The sequence below is a fragment of the Emys orbicularis genome, chromosome 7, assembly GCF_028017835.1.
Source record: "Emys orbicularis isolate rEmyOrb1 chromosome 7, rEmyOrb1.hap1, whole genome shotgun sequence".
Taxonomy (NCBI): domain Eukaryota; kingdom Metazoa; phylum Chordata; order Testudines; family Emydidae; genus Emys; species Emys orbicularis.
In genome coordinates, this window is record NC_088689.1 from 89876366 (window position 1) to 89899903 (window position 23538).

At 40.1% G+C, this 23538-nt stretch overlaps 1 protein-coding gene across 1 annotated transcript in view; it reads left to right on the forward strand.

Annotated features, from left to right (window-relative positions):
* IARS1 (isoleucyl-tRNA synthetase 1) overlaps window positions 1-23538 on the forward strand; it is a 213352-nt gene that overhangs the window by 170629 nt on the left and 19185 nt on the right. Inside the window, exons 29-31 of the mRNA XM_065408763.1 lie at window positions 185-280; window positions 2221-2397; window positions 20639-20750. Of these exons, the coding sequence (XP_065264835.1) occupies window positions 185-280; window positions 2221-2397; window positions 20639-20750 (385 nt within the window). The remainder of the gene's footprint in view (window positions 1-184; window positions 281-2220; window positions 2398-20638; window positions 20751-23538) is intronic.

Genomic DNA, 23538 nt, shown 5'->3' on the forward strand with positions numbered 1-23538 from the left:
CACTAAAGAAGCTGTGACTTTGAATCCATACGTGGAGCTGATCTGTTGAACATGAACACACCTTATTAAGTCTGTCTCCTCGCCATAACCAACCTTAAGTAAACAGCTTTATAAAAATGAAACCGTGCATGTTAATGCAATAACTGGTGTATTTTACTAATGCCTCTGCTGTACATTCTTTCAGGTTTTAGTTCTCCTAGATGTCACCCCAGATCAGTCAATGGTTGACGAAGGAGTTGCTCGCGAAGTGATTAATCGCATCCAAAAACTTCGCAAGAAGGTTAGTAAGTGATGGAATGTGATATCATTTTGAAAAATCAGTTTTATATATTATACTGAGGATGTTAAAGTTTCCAAATTGATTTAAAGTGCAGCTCCATGTACTTTAATATTGCTTGGTTAGCTGTAGAAATGTTTGCAGCCTACAGGTCAAGACATAAGTGGAAATAAGCTATGTTGGTCACTCCTTCTTGGTCTCATAGCAGCTAGCAGTCTAACCAGACCCCATATTGCTTGCATGCCTATATCATTTATAGTGGAGACACATCTTCCAGAAGTGGAGCAAATACAGCTTATGCCAAATCTTCTGATTTCTTTCCCTACCCACTAGCATCAATTCAGTCTTATCTGGTTTGAGCCTCAGCCTGCTAACCCTCATCCATGCCCCAGTTTCTACCAGACAGTGAGTGTGAGATCTCTGCCCCAGTTTGGGTGAGTTAGACTGCATCAGCTGGATCAGTGACAGAGAGATGAGCTGGCTGCGATTATCATACTTGAAGACACCACAGCTCGTATGTCTTCATTCACACAAGCAAATGTGTGTTTTACCAAAATGTGCGAGGGAATGTCTGACAACATTGTGTTGACAGAAGTATTTTGCCGATTTATTTCTCTCTTCCTGGTTGCATGAAACATTGTTTTTGGCCTAGTTTCCCAAACCACAGCCCTGTCTATGTTAAGGCAATTTGAACCAGTATAACTATGTTAATATAGTTAGCGTGGTGCCACGCCCCTAAGGTATATGCACTGTCTCCACTCAATGGAAACTCCACTTTGCACCAATGTACATTAGGCATATGCATCAGTGTGACTATCCTGGTTCAGATTTTCTTAATGTGGACAGGACCTATAGTACTGTATAGCCCGTGCAAGAAAATATAATGGCTTCAAAATCCACAAGTAAAAGCTAATACTCCACAGCCATTGTGGCCAGATTGTACACATATCTACCCTGACTCCCATTTGTAGTCTTTCCTGAGTGTAGGATTGAGATTCTGTTATTCATGGGATAGGTTCTGGGGAATCAATCTGTCTGATATGTTTAGAGTTAATTCTTTAGAGAGCATCCATAAAGATTGACACACCGATATCAATGATGGTACATAATAAAAATAGGAAAGAATACAGGCAAGAAAATTACCCTTTAACAGAAGCTATTGCAAAAGTTAAATTTACTATCAGAATGTTCTAGGGTCATAAATTCTTCCCATCTGGTCACTAAACCCCATATTTTTTTTTTATCTCTATTTATTATAACTGTCATTGCTAAAAAACATCCTACAATTTCCCTTGCTTCATTCCTGTTCCTTTTGTTAAAGTCTGGTTGTTTTTCCTAATGAATTATTTAGAAACATCCTAAGCTTTCAAAAACATATTGCAGTACGATGTAGCAAGAATGGTACTGTTCAGAGGCTTGGGGAGTTTGAGTTCCTACCCCCAACAAATTGTAACTCATAATTCATGTGAGGTACTGGTCCGAAACACTGATGTGCATCCAGCACTATGTGTGCAGGTTACTGCCATATGTTTTAAGATATCTATATATAAATTTCAGTGCTTGATTGTGACAGCTGCAGAATCACTCAGAGTTTAACTTGTTAAAAGCTTTGGTCTGAGACTAACATGTTGTTTTAATCCTATCTGAATTATTTAGCATCATGAAGAACTGAATATCTATAAATTAGTTCATTTGATTCAGAAACATATTGTGTTTATTTATATTCATTCAGTTGACTGGAAGGATACTTTCTGCTTCTGTCAAAAGAATAGCCTTGTTTTCAGTTTTCAGGAAAAACTTTTAGTTCCATATTAACAGAAATATGACTGATATTTTTCTAAAATACTTTAAAAAAAGTTTTAACTTGCATGTTTCTTACAGAAGTTTGTATATGTACATATAAACTTGCTGTCACTGAACTGAAATTCTGGATTTTGTTTCAGCGCAATCTAGTTCCTACGGATGAGATTACTGTATATTACAGATCACATCCTGAAGGTGACTACCTGGATTCTGTTATTAAGGAGCATACGGATTTCATTTTTGCAACAATAAAGACTGCCCTGAAGCCATACCCTGTGCCTACTTCAAGAGAAGTGCTCATTCAAGAGAAAACCCAAGTAAGAATGATACATTGAACTACATGCTTGAAAGTATTTTTTGTTCAGATTAAACTGAATGATACATTGGATTACAGATGATGGCCTACATGTTGACATTCCGTGTTGGTTTTATCAGATGGCTGTAACCATTTCAGACCTGCATTTTAAGTACAAAGTATCAAGGGGCTCTGCTTGGGTGTTCAGTATCTTTGAAAATCAGGCCACTTAGGGTGTATCTACACTGCAGTAAAACATCTGTAGCTGGCTGTGTCAGCTGACTTGGGCTGTGGGTCTAAAATTGCAGTGCAGATGTTTGGGCTCAGGCTCCAGAGCTATGAATAAAAACTGATTAATAATGATTTCTTCAGGCCTTATAGAGGATCTTATGCCACAGTACTCTACTTTAACTGAAGTTACCCAAACAGTTCAGTTTAAACAAAGCACTGGATTAGCTTTGATTTAAATAAAAGTTTATTCAACTACAGAGAGAGAGTTTAAGGGAGTACAAGTATAAGACATTAAAGTCAGAAATGATTACAAGAGAAATAAAAGAAAAAACGCTTTCTGCTAGTTAAAATTTAACAAGCTAGACTTTGTTCAAGGAAAAATCCTTATGACAGGTTCCCAGCAGCACTGTGTGACCAAATTCTCAAGTCAGGAACTTCCCCAAAGTTAAAGGGTTGATTCCTTTGTCGTCTTAAAATGAGAGCAAGAGAGCAAGCTTGGGGTGTTTTTACCCCTCGCTTTTATAGTCCAGTCACATGCATTTTCCTGAGCGTTACCCTTAGATAAAGTTCCTTCCTGATGTGAGGACAGAGATGGAGTCTCATGAAAGAGGTTCCATGTTGTTGCTTACTAAAATGCAGATCGATCTGTTCCTGGTCCCCTTCATTGCCAAAGAATGGCCACTTGACAAGTGATTGCTAATCAACTTTAACAGTTGTCTAGAGGCATCAGCTTGTCCTTTGTCTTTGAGAAACCAGTTTACCCCCTCTCCAGACTTGTCTGGTAAACACATTATGGTCATAATTTCAGCTAATGTTCATAACTCTTAATGCACATTTTGTATATACATTACACAAAATACTGATGATCTATGTGTTGTTAGTTTTTAAATGATACCTCACTAGGCGTATTTTGCACAAAAATATTATAATAGTGTGTGAATCCAGGGGTATTTTGCCCTTGCATGTGTGATAAAGATGGTATTACATTAAAATCAAGTCTAATTTTTATTAAGATCCTTTATAAGGCTTGAAAAAACCATTTTAACCCAGTTTTTAATGATAGTTTTGGAGTTTAGCCTTGCATGATAATACAGAGCAGGAATTTGGAATCTTTTGCCAGGTGGCTTACATTTTTTCAGCACCAAAGTCGAGCTTCTTCCTTTGCTTTAGTAGATATTTGGCCTCCTTGGACCAAAGCTTGTCTTGAGCATGCCTTTATCTCACTATTCTGCTCAGAATGTGCTTGTGTGTCACATTAAACAAGAGTGACAAGCCCACATGGCGGAAGAGTCTAGACATAAAATAACTTACTGACTTGATCTGCAGAATGATGTATGCCCTGGGAATATCTGAAAACGAAGAGGTAGATATTCGTGAATCATTTTTGACCCTGTACTGATACAGAAGGACATATTTGTTTTTCTTATGAATGAATTTGTAAGGTCAGAAGAGTTTCAAACAAGGCGATCTCTTGTCTTTGTTCAACACAGTTAGTTATCTCTTGACAAAGGCATTGGGCAATATTTGACTGAAAATTAGAGAACATGCTGATGTAAGAGTTGGTGAGAACACAGTAAAAGACTGAGAACTGGCAAGTAGTTTGTCATATTCCTGTTAGATATTTGCTTGTTTGTGATGAATATGGAGCTAGATGCTGCTTGACTGGAGATTTGACCTTAGAAAGTTGAGTCCAAATCAGAGCGCAAACACTGGAGAATGTAGGACAGCTGGAAATAGTGAATTTAGTGTGAATGAAATTGTGCAGATGGTTTGTAAAAATGGGATGAATGAGGCACAATATTCTAAAGTGCTTTCCATAAGATCTGATTTTCAAGGCCTCATGGATAGTCCATCTATTTGCTCAGACTTTTGCTTGAGGGTATGATTGTGGGGCACATTTTTGTTTACGGCATAACTGCGATGTTGAGTACTGTATTTAGCTTAATACACTGGTCTACAATTTTTGAGAAGTCGTCTGCTTCAGAGATAAAATGTGCTATTTATTATGTATTTTGATGTGCTGAATTCAAATATGACAATTAAAACAACTGGCTACTGTTTCTAAGATATTTAAGTTTTTACATTTTATGTCTATGTATATTGTGTAGATAGTAGAGTTTTAATCATAAATTGTAAACCTAGGTCTTTTCATGTGTTTATGGTTGCTTTACATGATATTTCACTTGTCCTGTTTATGTAACACTTTAAAAATCAGCAAAAGGGTTATATAAATAAAATTTATTATGAAACAAAAGGCAAAAAACTATTATGTACATAGTTTAGTCCTATTCAGTGTCTACTCGGCGCTTCTTGGCTTGTCTCTTGTATTCATTAAATGGAGCATCTCTTGTCACTGTCCAGCAATAGTCTGCAAGCATTGATGGGCTCCATTTGCCCTGATAGCGTTTCTCCATTGTTGCAATGTCCTGGTGAAATCGCTCGCCGTGCTCGTTGCTCACTGCTCCGCAGTTCAGTGGAAAAAAATCTAGATGAGAGTGCAAAAAATGTATCTTTAGTGACATGTTGCAACCAAGGCTTTTGTATGCCTTGAGGAGGTTTTCCACCAACAACCTGTAGTTGTCTGCCTTGTTGTTTCGGAGAAAATTTATTGCCACTAACTGGAAGGCTTTCCATGCCGTCTTTTCCTTGCCATGCAGTGCATGGTCAAATGCATCATCTCGAAGAAGTTCACGAATCAGAGGACCAACAAAGACACCTTCCTTTATCTTAGCTTCACTTAACCTTGGAAATTTTCCACGGAGGTACTTGAAAGCTGCTTGTGTTTTGTCAATGGCCTTGACAAAGTTCTTCATCAGACCCAGCTTGATGTGTAAGGGTGGTAACAAAATCTTCCTTGATTCAACAAGTGGTGGATGCTGAACACTTTTCCTCCCAGGCTCCAATGACTGTCGGAGTGGCCAATCTTTCTTGATGTAGTGGGAATCTCTTGCACGACTATCCCATTCGCAGAGAAAACAGCAGTACTTTGTGTATCCAGTCTGCAGACCAAGCAAGAGAGCAAGAACCTTCAAATCGCCACAAAGCTGCCACTGATGTTGGTCATAGTTTATGCACCTCAAAAGTTGTTTCATGTTGTCATAGGTTTCCTTCATATGGACTGCATGACCAACTGGAATTGATGGCAAAACATTGCCATTATGCAGTAAAACAGCTTTAAGACTTGTCTTCGATGAATCAATGAACAGTCTCCACTCATCTGGATCATGAACGATGTTGAGGGCTGCCATCACACCATCGATGTTGTTGCAGGCTACAAGATCACCTTCCATGAAGAAGAATGGGACAAGATCCTTTTGACGGTCACGGAACATGGAAACCCTAACATCACCTGCCAGGAGATTCCATTGCTATAGTCTGGAGCCCAACAGCTCTGCCTTACTCTTGGGTAGTTCCAAATCTCTGACAAGGTCATTCAGTTCACCTTGTGTTATGAGGTGTGGTTCAGACGAGGAGGATGGGAGAAAATGTGGGTCCTGTGACATTGATGGTTCAGGACCAGAAGTTTCATCCTCTTCCTCTTCCTCGTCTGACTCAAGTGAGAATGATTCTGGTGCATCAGGAACCGGCAGTCCTTCTCCGTGGGGTACTGGGCGTATAGCTGATGGAATGTTTGGATAATGCACCGTCCACTTTTTCTTCTTTGACACACCTTTCCCAACTGGAGGCACCATGCAGAAGTAACAATTGCTGGTATGATCTGTTGGCTCTCTCCAAATCACTGGCACTGCAAAAGGCATAGATTTCCTTTTCCTGTTCAACCACTGGCGAAGATTTGTTGCACAAGTGTTGCAGCATATGTGTGGGGCCCACCTCTTGTCCTGATCTCCAATTTTGCAGCCAAAATAAAGGTGATAGGCTTTCTTAACCATAGTGGTTATACTGCGCTTTTGTGATGCAAAAGTCACTTCACCACAAACATAGCAGAAGTTATCTGCACTGTTCACACAAGTACGAGGCATCTCTGCTCACTTTGGCTAAACAGAAATGTGTCCCTTTGCAAAATCAAACACTGACAAATAAGAGAGCACGACACTGTATGATTTCTAGAGCTCATATAGGGCAATTTGTTCAGCAGAGTGATGTAAGCTTCGTTATGATTGCATCATCCATGACGTCTAGGAATAACATGATGCAATTCATATCATGTATGACGCAATACCAGCTTCAGATTGCATCATTCATTGTTTTGCCTAAAAAGCAAGTACTGTCCAAACCCAGTCATAGATTTATTCATAGATCCAGTCAAAGATGTATTTTAGTCATTTCTGGTTTAAATTGAGATCCCTTCCCTTTATAACTCACTTATCCTCCGCCATTCCCAAGTCAAGGGTCGTATATACTGACCCAATAGCATATCTTGAAAACTAGAGCCAATCAACAATTTTAAGCATCATTTTCGTTCTCAGTGACCCAGAATTAGTAAAGTTTGACTACATTTATTTCAGAAGCATTTTGGCTGTAGAGCAGTGATATTGATCAACTTATTTTGTTTTTAGACTTTTGTGCATGTGCGAATATGAAAAACCAGAGAAACTTACCTATCCATCTAAAGAAGAAAAGATGTATCGTAGAATATCTAAGGATGAGCACGAGAGTATTTTTTAAATTTCTCCATCTGTGATGTTGAGAGCTGATCCTGGCAGAAAAGTGGTGGTTTCTTTGTAGATGTGCTGCGTTGAACATGTTCTGCAGATAGCAGAAAGAACAGTCAGCTATTTTTGAAATTAACAGCTAGTTAGTTACAGAGCACATGTGAGATGGTTATGTTGGGTAGTGCTCGTCATGTGAAGATGATGAAAAGAGATCAGACTACAAAAACTAAAGCATTTTAGCAGAGATAAAATTTTATATGGGAAAAATTGAGTGACTATTGCAAATGGTGAATGGGCCAATGGAAGCACACAACAAAATCTTGATCTTTGTTGAACTGAGTTTTGACAGCTGTTGTTGACTTAAAATCTACAGTCATGGTAGGTCACTCATAAACATTGGCTAAGAATTGATGCAAGTTTCAAATTTATACACTGAAAAAGCTATTTCATAGTAAACATTTAAAAAATGCAAACGTTTTAATAAAAGAAAAAATCAGAGTAATAAACAGACAATCTTTAACAAATGAATCACATTGAAGTTAATCTGTGTTTAGTTTTCCTTGATGTATGGATGTTCTATATATTTAAATTGTTAATCTGTGTTTGGTTACCATTTATATTAGGGCTGTCAAGCGATTAAAAAAATTAATTGCGTGATCTTTTTAAGTGCGCGATTGATCTTTTTAAGCGTGTGATTAAACAATAATAGAATACCATTATTTAAATATTTTTGGATGTTTTCTACATTTTCAAATATATTGATTTCAATTACAACACAGAATACAAAGTGTACAGTGCTCACTTTATATTTATTTTTATTACAAATATTTGCACTGTGAAAAATACTATTTCTTTGTTTTTTAATTCACCTCATACAAGTACTGTAGTACAATCTCTTTATCATGAAAGTTGAACTTAGAAATGTAGAATTATTTACAAAAAAACCCTGTATTCAAAAATAAAACAATGTAAAACTTTAGAGTCTACAAGTCCACTCAGTCCTACTTCTTGTTCAGATAAACAAGTTTGTTTACATTTGCAGAAGATAATGCTGCGTGCTTCTTGTTTACAATGTCACCTGAAACTGAGAACAGGCGTTTCCATGGCACTGTTGTGGCTGGCATCGCAAGATATTTACATGCCTAAAGACATGTCCCTTGATGCTTCAATTTCCTTTCCAGAGGACATGTGTCCATGCTGATGATGGGTTCTGCTCGATAACAATCCAAAGCAGTGTGGACCAACACACGTTCATTTTCATTATCTGAGTCAGCTGCCACCAGCAGAGGGTTGATTTTCTTTTTTGGTGGTTTGGGTTCTGCAGTTTCTGCATCAGTGTGTTGCTCTTTTAAGACTTCTGAAAGCATGCTCCACATCTCATCCCGCTCAGATTTTTGGAAGGCACTTTAGAACGCCTGTTCTCACTTTCAGGTGACATTGTAATTAAGAATGGGCAGCATTATGTCCCGTAAATGTAAACAAACTTGTTTCTCTTAGTGATTGGCTGAACAAGAAGTAGGACTTTTAACATAGTACTGTACCATATTTGCCTTTTTTTTTTTTTTAATCTGATGCTGCCTGATTGCGTACTTCTGGTTCCAAGTTTGCTGTGTGGTTGACCAGTCAGAGTTTGTAACTCTGGTGTTCATAACTCTTAAGTTCTACTGTGTTTGCACTTTGGTGTAGGTGTTTGGTCATCTTAACTGTCAAATATCAATAACTACTTAAAAAAAAAAGTTGAAATCCTTTCATTGTAGAATGTGACCTTAAGGTGCATGGTGGTTATAGATGCATGTTTAGTTTTGGTTTCACATTTTAAAATTTACTGTATATTAGAAAAAGTAATGTCAAAGTCTTCATGATATTTTGGGGGTACAACTCAATTTCTGAAAAAACATGAGTTTTTTTTTAAAGTGGTAAATGTTGGCTTCTTTTTATGTTGGTTTTTCAGTTTTGAGCCTTTAAGACTTGTGTTTTTGAGGTCTTCTCATCGACCACGAGGGCTAGAAACTTGAAAGTTTTTTGTTTGTTTTTTTTAAACGAATGTTGAGATTTGTGCATACTCAAATGAGTCCCAAACCTGCAGCTTTAAGAGAAACACCAAGTAACATAAGACTGGTGATAGTATCAAGAGAATTGGCAACACTGGGCCACAAGCAGTTGCTGCATTTTACATTGAGCAGAAAAATCCAGCTTCTAGCTAAATGTAATGATTTTCTTCACACTAGGAGCATACCCACTGACATAGTTCTGAGTGTGGAATTCTCATTATAGTCTCTGGAAGATTTTAAGGGGGAGGAAAAGTAGCTTAATTTCATTTAATTTTTTTTTAAAACCATGCTGCTCAACACTGAAAATTAAATAATCTCATGTGAATCCCAATGAAAATTAATTGCAAAGGGAATTTAGAAATTGGTAACACTCCAATGCTTTCTCCTTAGTTTACATTTTGAACTCCAATCACAGTAATGATTTTATTTAGAGAAAAAAATATGGCTCCAATCTAGTCCCCATTAACATTTGTGAAGTTTCCTGCTTCTAGAGAACCCGGTGGTAAGGAGAGGTTGGAGACCTTTTATAAATTAAAGAGAAATTGTTAGCTGTGCCCTAAATGAAAGAGTACCTTGGCATTCATTGCGTGTTAAAGCTTTTACTGTAGATGTGCACAACTGTATAGTACCTTTCTTTTCACAAGTTACTGCTCAATGTGTGTGTGTGTGTGGAAATTCTGTTACACAAACTGCTACCTACCACAACCTGTATTCAGTATTCAATATTTTCAAATAATGTAGTTTTGTGCACAAAATATATCCCTAATTTATACCTATAGATATTTTTGTGCATACAGCAGTTAAGTGGATAAATACAGAGGTGTTAGCAAATCAGGTCCAATATGAATTTGAATCTATTTTATACATAGACTTTCTTGTGTGTTTGTTGAACTCACTAAGTGCTTTTCATGTCAACACTGATATAGAATAAGGTTATATAACTTTAAAATGCTTAAAGTGGAAAAAGCAGATCAAGTTTAAAGAACAAGGTGCATATAGATCCCCAAAGCACCTTGCAGATTAATTGAAAGCTAGCAGGTTGGTTTTTACTAAATTTATGAACAGTTGAGTGCAATTTGTTGTTAAGCCAACAGTTTTGTATGAACTTGAACTTCTATGCAGACTCAAGATGAAATCAAGCTTAACCTCTTTTTGTTGAAAGTATTTTGTTTGAACTAACCTCATCCCTTCTCTGATGTTCACCCTGATCGTCAGCTCTTTATGTAGGCTGTCAACCTCACATCTCATAGCAAACTGTCTTCCAAAAGGCTTGTTCTAACAAATGGCAAAATTTAATATCCTTATTGTGGAAAATACTATGGGATGGACAAGTACATGATTCAGTGTATTGATTCTTTAATTGCTAATAGGAGAGAGCCGTCCTCAAGAGCTCCTCCTCCTGCTTTCATGACTGACAGCCTCTAGACTCATAATGGACAAGAAGCCTCCCAGATGAATTTTGTTCCCTTCCTTGGGCCTCTAGTCATCTAATCAAAATGTTCCTCCTCAAAACGCATCCCTGTGCTTCTTATCAGAAAGGCAGTTAAGTTAGGCTCTCATACCTCCTATATTAGAACCCAGCTCTTCGAAAAGAGAAGCCACCATGTAAATGGTAGTTCCATGTTTGTCTCTATTTCCAGATTATATTTGTTTCCAAATAAAAGGATTTCTCCAGAGCATCCTGCATCAGCATTAATTTTAACACAGTTTGTGTTAAGAATTTAAAATGTCACCCAGCATGGCCATGCTATAGATCATAGATTTTGAGAACAGCATTGTTCACAATGATGAAAACAATCCCGGTTGCAATACCTTGGATGATAATCCATCCTTTCAATCCAATTTCCTCCCAGGGAGAATCTACTTCTTGGCCTTCCCGATCTAATAACTGGACAATTGCTTGTTTAGCCTTATCCGCGTCATTTGTTATTTGGATAAGGTGGGTTTCCTTTCGGGATACCAATTGTTTTAATTGTAATCCCAGAGAGGGAATATGTACCAAAAATGTTGGGGTATGTAGGATAGTCAAATCCTGATAGGAGGAATCAGATTCCAAAATAATTGTGTTTTCAAAGGCAGGAATAGGGGAAATTACTTGATTTCCAATTGAGGTAAACTGCTTAGGAGTAAAACAGAAGTTTGGATCTGTGACCTGACACACCAAGGAGCCATATAGGAAACTTTCCTGGTTCGTTACTATGCAAAATTGGCCATTTCCAGCATAGGTCACCCTCTCCATAGGAGTCTTCCATCTGGTTAGTTGGACCATACACTCTAACGATGATTGATTCTAGAGCACTCCCTGCAGTCCACACAAGATAGTATTTGCCTCAAACACATTACATCTGCAGATATACTGAGGCCCTTTTTTAGAGCAACAGGCCATCTGCGGAACTTTCCATGTTTGGGTTGCAGTGTGATAGACTACCAAGGGAGGCACATTGACACGTTCCTTATAGGTGCTGTCTTCGAGGTGATCTATCGACTGTACTGCAGCCAACCGCTTATACACATCCTTGTCTGAGTCAAACATGGTTAAAGAGACTGAATGAAACGTACAAGGATCGTGCTACAACACAATTTTGAGAAGATAAACAACTGTCTCGGTTGGGATGTGGTGTCACAGACCCCATTTGTCTCATAGTTTTAATGGATACGTGCGGACATGCATTCAAACATACAGCTCTCTCCCCTTCAGGCCTTTCAAAACATTTAGGGCAATACCAATTTAATAATTGCTCATCTTTTATTAGATTGCGGATCCTTCCCAATTCTAGGGATTGTAACGCCTCAGCGATAGTGTTGATAACATAGTCCCCATATGCAGAACAAATAATTTCCTTTCCTAATGATTGGTCCTTTTGCCGATCATTATTATGAGCAATTAGTTGGTTAATTTTGGATTGAGTGTCATTGAATAGTCGTGCTATGTCATGCATGTTATAAATAGTAAAACGTTCCTCTTGTGATAGCCCTTTTATGCCTTGCAACATTGGATTCATCACTTGATTAGCTTCCTCTTGTAACACTTAATTTATGTTTGCGGATTTTCCAAACATCTATACGGTTCCACATTGACATCCCTGAACCAAATAGTCCTGATATGGATCCCAGACCTCCCAGCGGGTTTAAGCTACGTTTTTGCCTGGAGGTATATGATTTTGTTTTATTATCTACCCCCAACATTAATACGCCTCGTGCTTGTTGCTGATAAGTTACAATCTTATCCACAAGGAGTACTGAGAAAAAGGAACTACTTTGGTATGTTTGAAGTATTCAAACTCCCCTAGACGCCAGTTGTACAAGTATAACACCACAGGAATATGCATAAATCGAACTTGATTAATTAATACACCAAACATGGGCGTTGTGGTGAGACCACTGGCTGGTCCTGGGTTTGTTGCTGGACAAATCAATACATCACCAATAATGTTGTCATAGTCATAGTCAATTATTGGATTGCGGACCTTAAGTTCAAAAGTCATATTCAATATGTATTTCTCATCTCCCAATTTAGTTTGAAAGGTAGCTATGAGACAGACTTCATATAGCCCTTCATCTTCATATTCTACTTTGTGTAAACTTAGACTTCCTTGGTTACAGAGTTTTCACAATTAGCCTTGTGTTTCCAATCCCCATAGGGAATTCCATGTCTGAGGGATGTGGAATTGGTTAATGTGAAGATATAGGTGTTACATCCTCCCCGCTTTGACTCCTCATCTAATGGCTGAATTTTTTTTCCAACCACTTGATGACAGTGATGTCACCCCTGTTAATTGATACTTAAAGGTGACTTCTTCCCCTCTAATTCCTGTAATGTACTGGATTGGATGGTTGCTGAATTCAGGATGGAGATCCAAATTTACAATTTCTGGAAACTCATTTACGTGTGGTGGTTGAACAATTAATTTAGTATGGCTCTAACAAATGCAATTATTAGGCAATGGTTGGAGAATTGTACAAATTCCTGCTCTATATCTGTCGGACATATATGTGGGTACATGATGTATTTTTAATATTGTATCATTAGTCCAGGAGGATAGTTTGGTCCGCCGTTTTATCGCTGTGACCAATTTTCCCTGATTTTGTTTGTATTGCCAACTTATGATTACCTTGTATCCTTTTGACTTTGAATCATGTGAAGGTGAAAATCTAGTCTCCTCTTTCCAACTCCAAACAATATTCACCATCGCATCAACACTTAAGATGTTTACAAGATGTGGGAATGAGTCCGTAGAGCCATTTTCCAGCAAATTGGCATATAGCTTTAAAGTAAGTTCAATGGTTCATTCAGTCTCTGTTGGTGGTGCAATACGTTTCAAATGTTCAAATACCTGAGTGTGGAGGCGTCGTTGGGTATTATGGTCCTGGGCAGTCTTGATTTTGGCTTAGTCCTACCCTCAGGGCAAAGATGAATGAGTAGCAGATCAGAAATCTCAGTGTCCATTTCATGACTGCAATCTTCTGAACTCTGATTAGGGGGGGTTTTAGGAGACGATTCAGCTAGCTCCTGGGAAGCAAGCTGCTCCTGGGACCTAGATGATTGATATAGCTTTAACTGATTAGCATGGTAGATTTTATCTTTAGTACGCTTGCCTCCTGTTACTCTAATCTTGTACACTGCTGAACTGAGTTTATCCATGATTCAGAAAGGTCCGATCCACCGATTACACAGCCTGTGCTTTGTAGGATAACAGCATTACTAGATCACCAACCTCGCAAGTATTCTCTCTTTGGGTTTTATTGAAGTAGGCCTTCGCCTTGGATTTTGATTTCCCCAATTTTGCGGCTACCTGCAGATGGATCTGATTTAAATGTTCCTGCAGATTTTGTAGGTAGATATCCACACTCTGGCATGACCACTAGTGGGCAACCCAACTCTTGTCCTACAGTAAGACACGATGACTGATTAGCCAAATCAATAACGCATTCCTGCCTACCTAGGAAGTCAGACCCCAACAGATTTACTTTTTGGGTCTGACAATGTGAGCAACGCAAAGACATGGGTCTTGGGCAGGTGACCAATTTGTCCTTCGATAGGTTTAGATAGCATGGCCATAACTTGGTAGTTTACAAATGTTGATAACATCTTTGTTTTCCCAGATGCCAAAACAGAGGATCTAGGATCCTTCACACGAATTATACTGATTGCTGCTCCGGTATCTACAACAAAATTTAGGTGGCGGCCCCCTACCACTAAAGATATCGTGGGTCTTCAACTTGCATCTGTTCCCAAAGAGGTTGTGATGCTCCTTGGGGCCGACTGGCGTCATGCGAAGTAATCTATGGGATGGATAGGCGGGTTGCCTTCAGGATCTTCTATCTCCAACTCCTCAGGGGTAGCCGACCCTGCTTGAGAATAAGCCACCCAATCAGGAGGAGGGCTTGAGTCCATAGAGGCCACTGGTTGGTTTAAAGGATTTGGACGTTGATCTCCCAACACCAACTCATTCAGACGTGTCCAGAGTTCTCGGATATCCTGGCTGCACTGCCTTGAACATCGACACCACTGAGAGGTCCTCCTTCTGATGAGGCGGTGGGGATCTAGAACCCTGAGGATAAGAAGAGTTCTGTGCAGCACCTGCAAAAAAAGAACACTATCTCGAGGCCCTCTTTGGGGTCCAAATGCATACCCTTGTCGATTGTTTCATGAATTGTAATTATTGGCCCTGCGCTGAGATTGAGGGGACCTAGGATTCATCCGGTTCTGCCCTTGAGGTGCCCTGGTAGGACCCTCAATCCTTACAATAGGAATAGACTGTGGCTCTTGTAGGGTTGCAACTGGGGCTCCACGTTGACCTGCTTTAGGGTTTCCCTGGATATGGCCCTTGGCCAGCAAATCCAGGGCCTCCTCCAGAGAGGTCCCATCATGGATAAGCATGTTAACCATTTCCCTTAAATAGGGAAGAGAATTATTAACCAACAAGCTAACATACTGTGTATCCTCTGTGTCCTCTTTTATGTGACTGCGCCAGGTTACACTTAACCAAAGATGAAATTGGTGGGGAGACTCATTTGGCTTTTGCTTCTAATTAGACAGGATAGCCACTCCAGCTTGTCTAGGATGCTGATTACACTCAAGCACGGCCACTGTTTCTGAAAAAGACTTTTTGCCCTTCCTAAACTCCGGGAGCAAAGTGCTCCATAAGGCTCGATTTACTGTAAGCTGTAAGATTTTAACCCAATCATCACTTGGCAAACCAAATATTTGTGCTGTTTCCTGAATCCACTGTGTTTATACTGCAACAGAAGAATCCTCCATCATTCCTACTTGTTTAGCTACCAAATCTATAATATTTTAATATCTATAACCATTGCTACGGGACAGTCAGGAGTTACTGGAGAGTTTGGTCAACTCCCACTGGAATCAGTATCTGAAGTGTCTCCCCCAAAACCTTGAGGCCTTCTCCTACCCGAGTCAGTACTTCCTTCATCAGAACTGTCAGATATTTCAGGTGAGCGGAACCTGGGAAATATATGGTTAGTGTAGTGTTCTGGATAACTCTTATGTAAGGTACTCTCATACCATACTGACACTTCCACTGGTACACGTGGTGATGTTAACACATACCATGGAGTGGGAGTTCCCAGGTATTCCATAAACCTAGGCGGTGCCGGTGACTGGCCTGGTTGCTAGGGCAAAGGACCGCCCCCCTCAGGGAATCCTGAAAACCTCCTAAACTGGATGGTGCCATCACATTATGTGGGGGAATGACATCCCTAGGCTTCTCTCTCTCTCTCTCTCTCTCTGTCTCTCTCTCTCTCTCTCCTGAATCCTGGTGATGATTGTATCACACACATTAGATACCTGAACTACTTCTGATACAGCATGCTCCATTTCCTGAGCAATTTGAACCTCCAAAGGCGCTTCTCCTGCTCTACTAAGAGCTGAGACAGTCTTTTCCTCAGAATCGCCTTCTCTCTCTCCCTCTGCAACATCTACTTGCTTTTCTAAGACGATACTTTCTGGTTCACTTAACTCCTCCTCCTCGGGCACTATGGCCAGAGGACTTCCCTTTTCTGCTGGCACACTGGCTCCCATCACTTCACTGTCAACTTCCTCTTCTAACTCACCGGGTTGTTCCTCTGTGTTAGCGGCTTCAGAAGCCACCTCCGCACTAGCTAGTTCTCTCGCTCTCTTTCTTGTCAATGGCCCCATGGGCCGATCAATTTCTGTTGGTTCCACTAACCCGATAGGGATAGGAACCGTTGCTGACTCATCTCCTGTCTCTCCTAGCTCCTTGGCCATAATCTGTGGGGGCTCTTCCTTATCTACAATCTCTGTCTGAACCCAGGTGCTTACAGTTACAGGCGCTCCTGTGGTCTCTCCCATACACCTTGCCTTATCCTTTCTGAGTGAATCACAGCTGCCTTCTAACTTTCTGATCAGATCCAATATCCGACCACGCTCTAGTTTATAACGTTCCAGTGACTTTAAACTGGCAGCTGCTCATTTCTGCCATCCGTACACTTCCTCACACAACTCACGGTCACGATGGTGACTCCGTTCTAACTTTCTTTCCAACTCTTCCTTTACAGAAAAGAGAAAACCAGTGGCAGTGTATAACTGCTCCTTTAATTCCTGAATTTCCCTATCCTCCTTCTCTACAACTTTCTGTGCCTTATTGAGCAGCTCCATTTTTGCATGTAACTTCCGTCCTAAAAGACCACATGCTGTCAACAAACACTCCATTGCAATCCCTTTCATTTCACTATCTTTTCTTTTCTTTCTCTCAGTTTCAGTTTCAAATACTCAACTCACGAGACCCCATGGGTTACTATGCCCGTAGAGAACTTCTCTATCTTTCCATTGCTCCAATCCTCCTCCAATTTCCCTAATGTATCTTCTGACAAAAATTTCTAAGGCTATATCGCAGGCAACCTCCACAGGCTCTGCCGCCTTTCTCTCACTCATTTTTGCTTTTACACTGAATATACTTAACTTTAAAATAACAAGGAGGGAAACTTAACTCTAAATCTTAAATCTAAATTAAGAAATCTAAAGGCGCCTTACAAAACCAATAATAGTAATAAAAAATATACCCCAGACCGGTCCAGCAATACTTTAAACAAGTCCCAAAAGAAAGGATGGGGATAGGATCCTTCTCTTCCCTCGATGGCCAATGTGTATTAGGAGATCGAGAGGTAAAACCCCTGGCGGTACCTACTGAACAGAGGGGCAAATACTGCTCAGAGATGGCTCAAGGGGGGCAATCCGGGGGAGTTGAGGGGACTACCAAGGGGGTAACTGGAACCGTATGTTCTGAGCTAACCACGTTAATCAACTCTGCCGCCACCACGAGTGTGGGTCATTGGGCCCAATGCAATTGCCTAATCAATACTCAAAAAACATCCTTTATCACGTGTACACTACCATCACTCCTAATATTTGGCCACATAAAAGAAACAGACATAAAACAGTTAAACCTTTTAACCCACAAGCTGCAAGGAGAAAAAAAAAAAAAAGAGGAAGTAGTATAAGTTCTCTGGGATCGATGCCCAGAATTTGTCTGTTACAAAGGAAACTGTTACCAGACTATGCCCAGTGATTAGGTCACACACAGTTTTGCTTTTTAACCTCTTAAGTAAGTGTTTGCCACGCACACCTCGAGACTCCTGGCTGGCTCGCCAATCTGTTGACCTGAATTTGATGGGTTAGTTGTTATGGCTCGCCACTGATTGCATCTGACCAGAAGATTTATAGGTTCTTGTCCAATTCAGACTACAGAGTTCAAGAACTCAGAGAGTTCTATATCAGGAGAGGACTCTTGGGGTGCTTGGCAAGAACACATACACTGAGGACAATACCAAATTGATAAATCCTTTATTGAGATTAACATAAAAATAAGAAATTCAATGAAACTTATAACTGCAAAACATTAAAAGAATTCCAAAACTCCTGGTGGTAACATTTCTATTATAAATACCTTAACCTAACATACTCACACCCTTTCTTGAGGACCCGGTAATAGGAGGTGGAGGACCAGCCTCACTCCTGGCATGCCCGATTACGCGATGGTGCTGGCTTCCCCAATGGTTAGGAATGTTGAGTAGTTATACTATACTGCACAAGTTGAGCTGGTAGCGTGATAGAATAGCTAGATAGATGAAAAGGGTATAGAGTATAAAAGAACTGGAAAAAGCACTCAAAGAAACCGAAGCTTCAGGAATTAGAAGAGCCTAGAACTAGAATTTAGAAAAGCTCTCTTACAAGGTATTTTATAGGATCCTGACCTATGTAATTCAGGCCCAACCTACTATACCCAAATTTTATCTCCATACCCTAAGAAATTTATGGGTACCCTTCTCCTATAGGTTAGTGGATTATGACACTTACTTTCTAAATATATTAATAAGGATTCTCTCACTCCAAAACTGCCAACCTAGGCTCTCTTGATGACCTCCGAGTTGTGGTGTACCCTGCAGTTACCAATCAGAGGTAGATGCCGGATAAACTTGTGATGTGATGTGGATAGTTCCTCCCTTTGGTTCCCCAAAGTTCAGGGACCAGTCTTATCTGTGCCAAAGATTGCGAGCTTTTATGCTGACATATTCATAACTGATTATACTTTTTGCTATATAGCAGATCTTACCGGATCTTACAGGCTGGTAGGCTTCTTGCATTTCAGCAAAACTTATTATTAGGAAACACATGCCTCAACACATCCTAAATTCCAAGGAATTAATACTGATAAAATATAAGAATAAAATGGATTAATTTCAGAAAAAGAAACATTAATTGATACCGCTGGCTGGATTAGTAGGATATAATAGCTAGCAAAATAATCCTATGGGCTACAACTATAACTTTTGTGAAAGTTAATGTTTGACTGAGACTACAAACTACATTTTGTTTTTCCAACTCTGTCACAGACTTTCTGTATGATGATGGGCAAGTCACTTAATTTCTCTATCCCTCAGTTCCCCATCTGCAAAATGAAAATACAATTATTTCCATTTCTCACGGGGGTGATGCAAGAGCGAATTAATATTTCTGGGGTAGTCAGATACCACTGTGAGTGCCATAGAAAAAAACAACAAAGAGTCCTGTGGCACCTTATAGACTAACAGATGTATTGGAGCATAAGCTTTCGTGGGTGAATACCCACTTCGTCAGACACATGTGATGTATACACCCACGAAAGCTTATGCTCCAATACATCTGTTAGTCTATAAGGTGCCACAGGACTCTTTGTTGCTTTTTACAGATCCAGACTAACATGGCTACCCCTCTGATAGAAAAAGGTTGGCTTGTAACGAAAACCTTAGCTCTTTTCGAATGTATGGATTAAAATACTGTTGATTTACATGATTCCATACCAGTTCTCAAATAATATAATGTATATTATTACATGGTTATTTTTATACCTGCTATAGGATATCAGTTATATTTTTTTCAGTTATTGTCAGACATGTGTCTGAATAAATTTCAGACTGGGGGAGTAGGTCTGGGAATTGTTAAAATAATGTGCTTCCAATAACCATAAGGTTCTGTATACCCCAAAAGAACACATACCTGCCTTCTTTTTTACCCTGTCCACTTCTGCAAATTTTATTGTGGAAGAATCCTGAACTGAATAGGAATAAAGAAAAAACAAAGCTTTAAGCATGTGAAGAATCCATTACCAGGAAATGCTGACTTTTCTGCTGTCAAGAAGAGAATGCTCTGCGTCATTGCTAGGCATTACTTAAATAGCATAGTCCATGATTAAGGTGTTTTTGCTTGCTTAGAACTTGCTTTCTGACTAATTGCAGGGTGTTTCTGATTTTAGGGTGTTGGAGTAAGAAGCAGGAGAACAAAACCAGCCCACAGTTCATGTGTGTCTCTCCATATTCCAGGGGGTTTAAGAAGTTTTTACATAGCACTTCACAACAAGGTGGAAAGTGGGGTTAGGTGTAGGCTTGTGGTTTGGACATGGGACTGAAATTCAGGAGATGGAAGTTTTTCTCAGCTCTGCCTCTGTCTTGTTGTTTGACCTTAGGCAAATCATTTATGATTTCATTTTCAAAGGTGTTCGAGCACTTGCGGTTCCCATTGACTTCAGTGGGATTTGTGGACCACAGCATTTCAGAAAATTAGGGTGTTCTAGCTCTCTGTGCTCCAGTTCTCCCCCCCCCCTCCCCGGCCTTCTTTATCTCATAGGCGTAGTAAGGGTGAATTTATTCATATTCACAACACTCTCTCAGATCCTCAGAGAGAGAACACTATAGAATTTACCATTATGTTCTCATGTAATTATTTTTTAATATAATGATCCATAGAAATGTCCTAATGTGTGCTTATTTTGAGGCATATGTTTTGTTTTTGTTTTCTATCTTAATAGAGTACTATTGAAGTAAAAATACTCTTGTTTTTGTTTTGTTTTAGCTGAAGGGGTCAGAACTAGAAATCACACTCGTCAGAGGAGGCTTACATCATCGTGTTGACCCAGCCTGTGCTTATGTCAATCTCAACATCTGTATTAATGGTACAGAGCAAGGTAGGAGATTTTTGTTTTAACTAGACATATTTAATGTTTCAGAGCCATCACCACATAAGATGGATTAAGGAATAATATGATAGATAACAGAACGAAGAGGTTATGTGCACAAGGTGTTGCTGACTTCCTTTACATAGTAGTTGTAAATAGTATTTGATAAAGGATTATTGAGGAAATCTAACTTTCACTGTTATAACTAAGTCTTTAAATGAGAGATGATACTCAACTGGGTGAAAAAAAATAGTGTGTATATTGCTTTTTAATTTATGTATATAACACTACATGAACAAACAACAAAGAGTCCTTGTGGCACCTTAGAGACTAACAAATTCTAAGGTGCCACAAGGACTTCTCGTTGTTTTTGCTGATACAGACTCACACGGCTACCACTCTGAAACTACATGCACATAATGTTTTACGAAAGGAATAGTGCCCTGCTGAAAGAGTTGACAACCTAAGTATCCAACCCAGAAATCATTTTACTATGGTGTGTAGCACATAGTGCTCTGAATATCCAAACGAACTACTCAGAAGTAAGCATTATGCTTGTTGATAAATATATTGCGGGATTGGATGCTAAATTAAAACAAGAATGGGGGTGTAGCAGGTGGCCTGTACCTGAAAGAGCCTGCAGAGTCAGGGAGCAGCAAGCTCTTGCCTAAGGAGAAGCACAACCAGCAGGTGATGGAAACCAGCTGATCCAGTTCAGCAGCAAACATTGACTCTGAATAGATTCCCAGGGTGATTTCCCAAATCAGAAGAGAGACAGCCACATTCTCGTAGCTCCATACTTACTAAGGCAGTTTCGACTGTTTGACCTACTGCAGATGTCCATTCAAGCACGGATCCAGCTCCTGGACTGTTGAGACCTGATCTCCCAACACCACAGCCAGATACTCCACTCAGACATGAGGGCATGACAGTTGGCTGGTACCATAGACAAGGACTGCTCCCTGCAGGTCCAGGAAATCCTGACAGAGAGCAGGAAATATTTAACCAGAAAGACTTATTCATCTCAATGTGAGTGGTTTTCAATATGGATAGCCCAACATGGTCTGAATCTGATTCAGACCTCAATACCACAGATCTTTGACTACCTGTTGCACTTAAGAGATTGGTATTTCATTTCTAAGGTCCAACTTGCAGCAATTTCACCTTGACATCCTCTGGTACAGTCATGCTCTGTCTTTTCTCATCCGATGATGACAAAGTTCCTCAAAAGGCTGTTACATACTTACCCAGAGATCAGAGAACCTACTTCTGCCAAGAACTTCAACATAGTCATCCTGAGGTTCATAGAGCCTCCTTCTGAACCTCTTTCACAATGTTCCTTATATCAATGTGCTGACTCTGAAGACGGTCTTCCTCATGCTGGTCACTTTGGCCAGGAGTGATTGAGCTTCAGATGCTTGTGACTGAACCCCCTATACAACATTTCAAAGAGACAAAAGGGTACTAAAATCTGACCTGAAATTCATTCCCAAAGTAGTTTCAGACTTCCAATTAAACCAATCAATCAACCTATCTTTTTCCTGAAACCACACTCTTCACCAGGAGAAAAGTTGCCTGCACTAGTTGTGTCCAGGACTTTGCTTTGTGACATTAATAGGAGCAATCCATTCAGACTGTTGCAGTGTCTATTTCCAGCTATAGCTGGGCATTCTGAAGGTCAGGCCATCTAATCACAGCAACTTTCAAAATGGATAATGTGATGTATCTCACTGTGTCACCTGTTGATTGGAGTTGGCTTTCACCCAGAACATCCAGGCTCCCTCTAGTGGCATCCTCCGCCTGCTTCAGAAATGTAATAATACAGTATGAGAAATCTGCAAAGCGTTGATGTGGAGTAACCCACTGGACCTTTGTCTAACATAGTGCCTTGGATTTAGTTGATAGGTCAAACTCTCAGGAGAGCAGGACTACAATTCCTATTTGACTGATGCAGCTGGAACTCCTCATTCCCACTGTCTTGAGGGGATACTCTTTGTGAGTCACCTACGGTGGGATCCACCCTAACACATACTCGAAAGGATGGTTACTTATGCTTAAGGCTGCAATTTAGTCATAGAGGTCGCGGAAGTCACGGAATCGGTGACTTCCAGTGGCCTCCGTGACTTCAGCCTGTGGTGGCTGGGAGCTGCAGGGTTTCCCACTGCCTGCTGTGGCAGGGAGTTGTGGTACCCCCGGCAACTCTGGCGACCCCTGGAGCTCCAAGCCCCCGCAGGTGGTAGGGATACCCCGCAGCTCCCTGCCACCGCCACTGGGGGGGGGGTATCCTGCAGCTCCCAGATGGTGGCGGCAGGGGAAATATATGGCAGAATGCAGATAAAGCCATAAGAATGGCCATACTGGGTCAGACCAAAGGTCCATCTAGCCCTGTATCCTGTCTTCCAGCAGTGGCCAATGCCAGGTGCTTCAGAGGGAATGAACAGAATAGGTAATCATCAAGTAATCCATCTACTGTCACCCATTTCCAGCTCCTGGCAAAACCACAGAGCTGGAGACATACAATTCTCCCTCAAGGAATTCAGTCACAAATTTAACTCATTTTTTTTTTTTTTTAAACAAGCATCATCAGCTGGAAGCATATCCTCTGGAATAGTGGTCAAAGCATGAAGGGGCATACGAATGTTTAGTATATTTGGCATGAAAATACCTTGCAATGCTGGTGTGATGGGTTGGACCCCACCCTTCCAGAGTGCCACCTGATGTGCTGGGGTCCCACTAGCCTGGGTTCCCCTTACTCTGTGCTGCTGTGACAGGCTCTCAAGCTCCCTTCCAGCATACA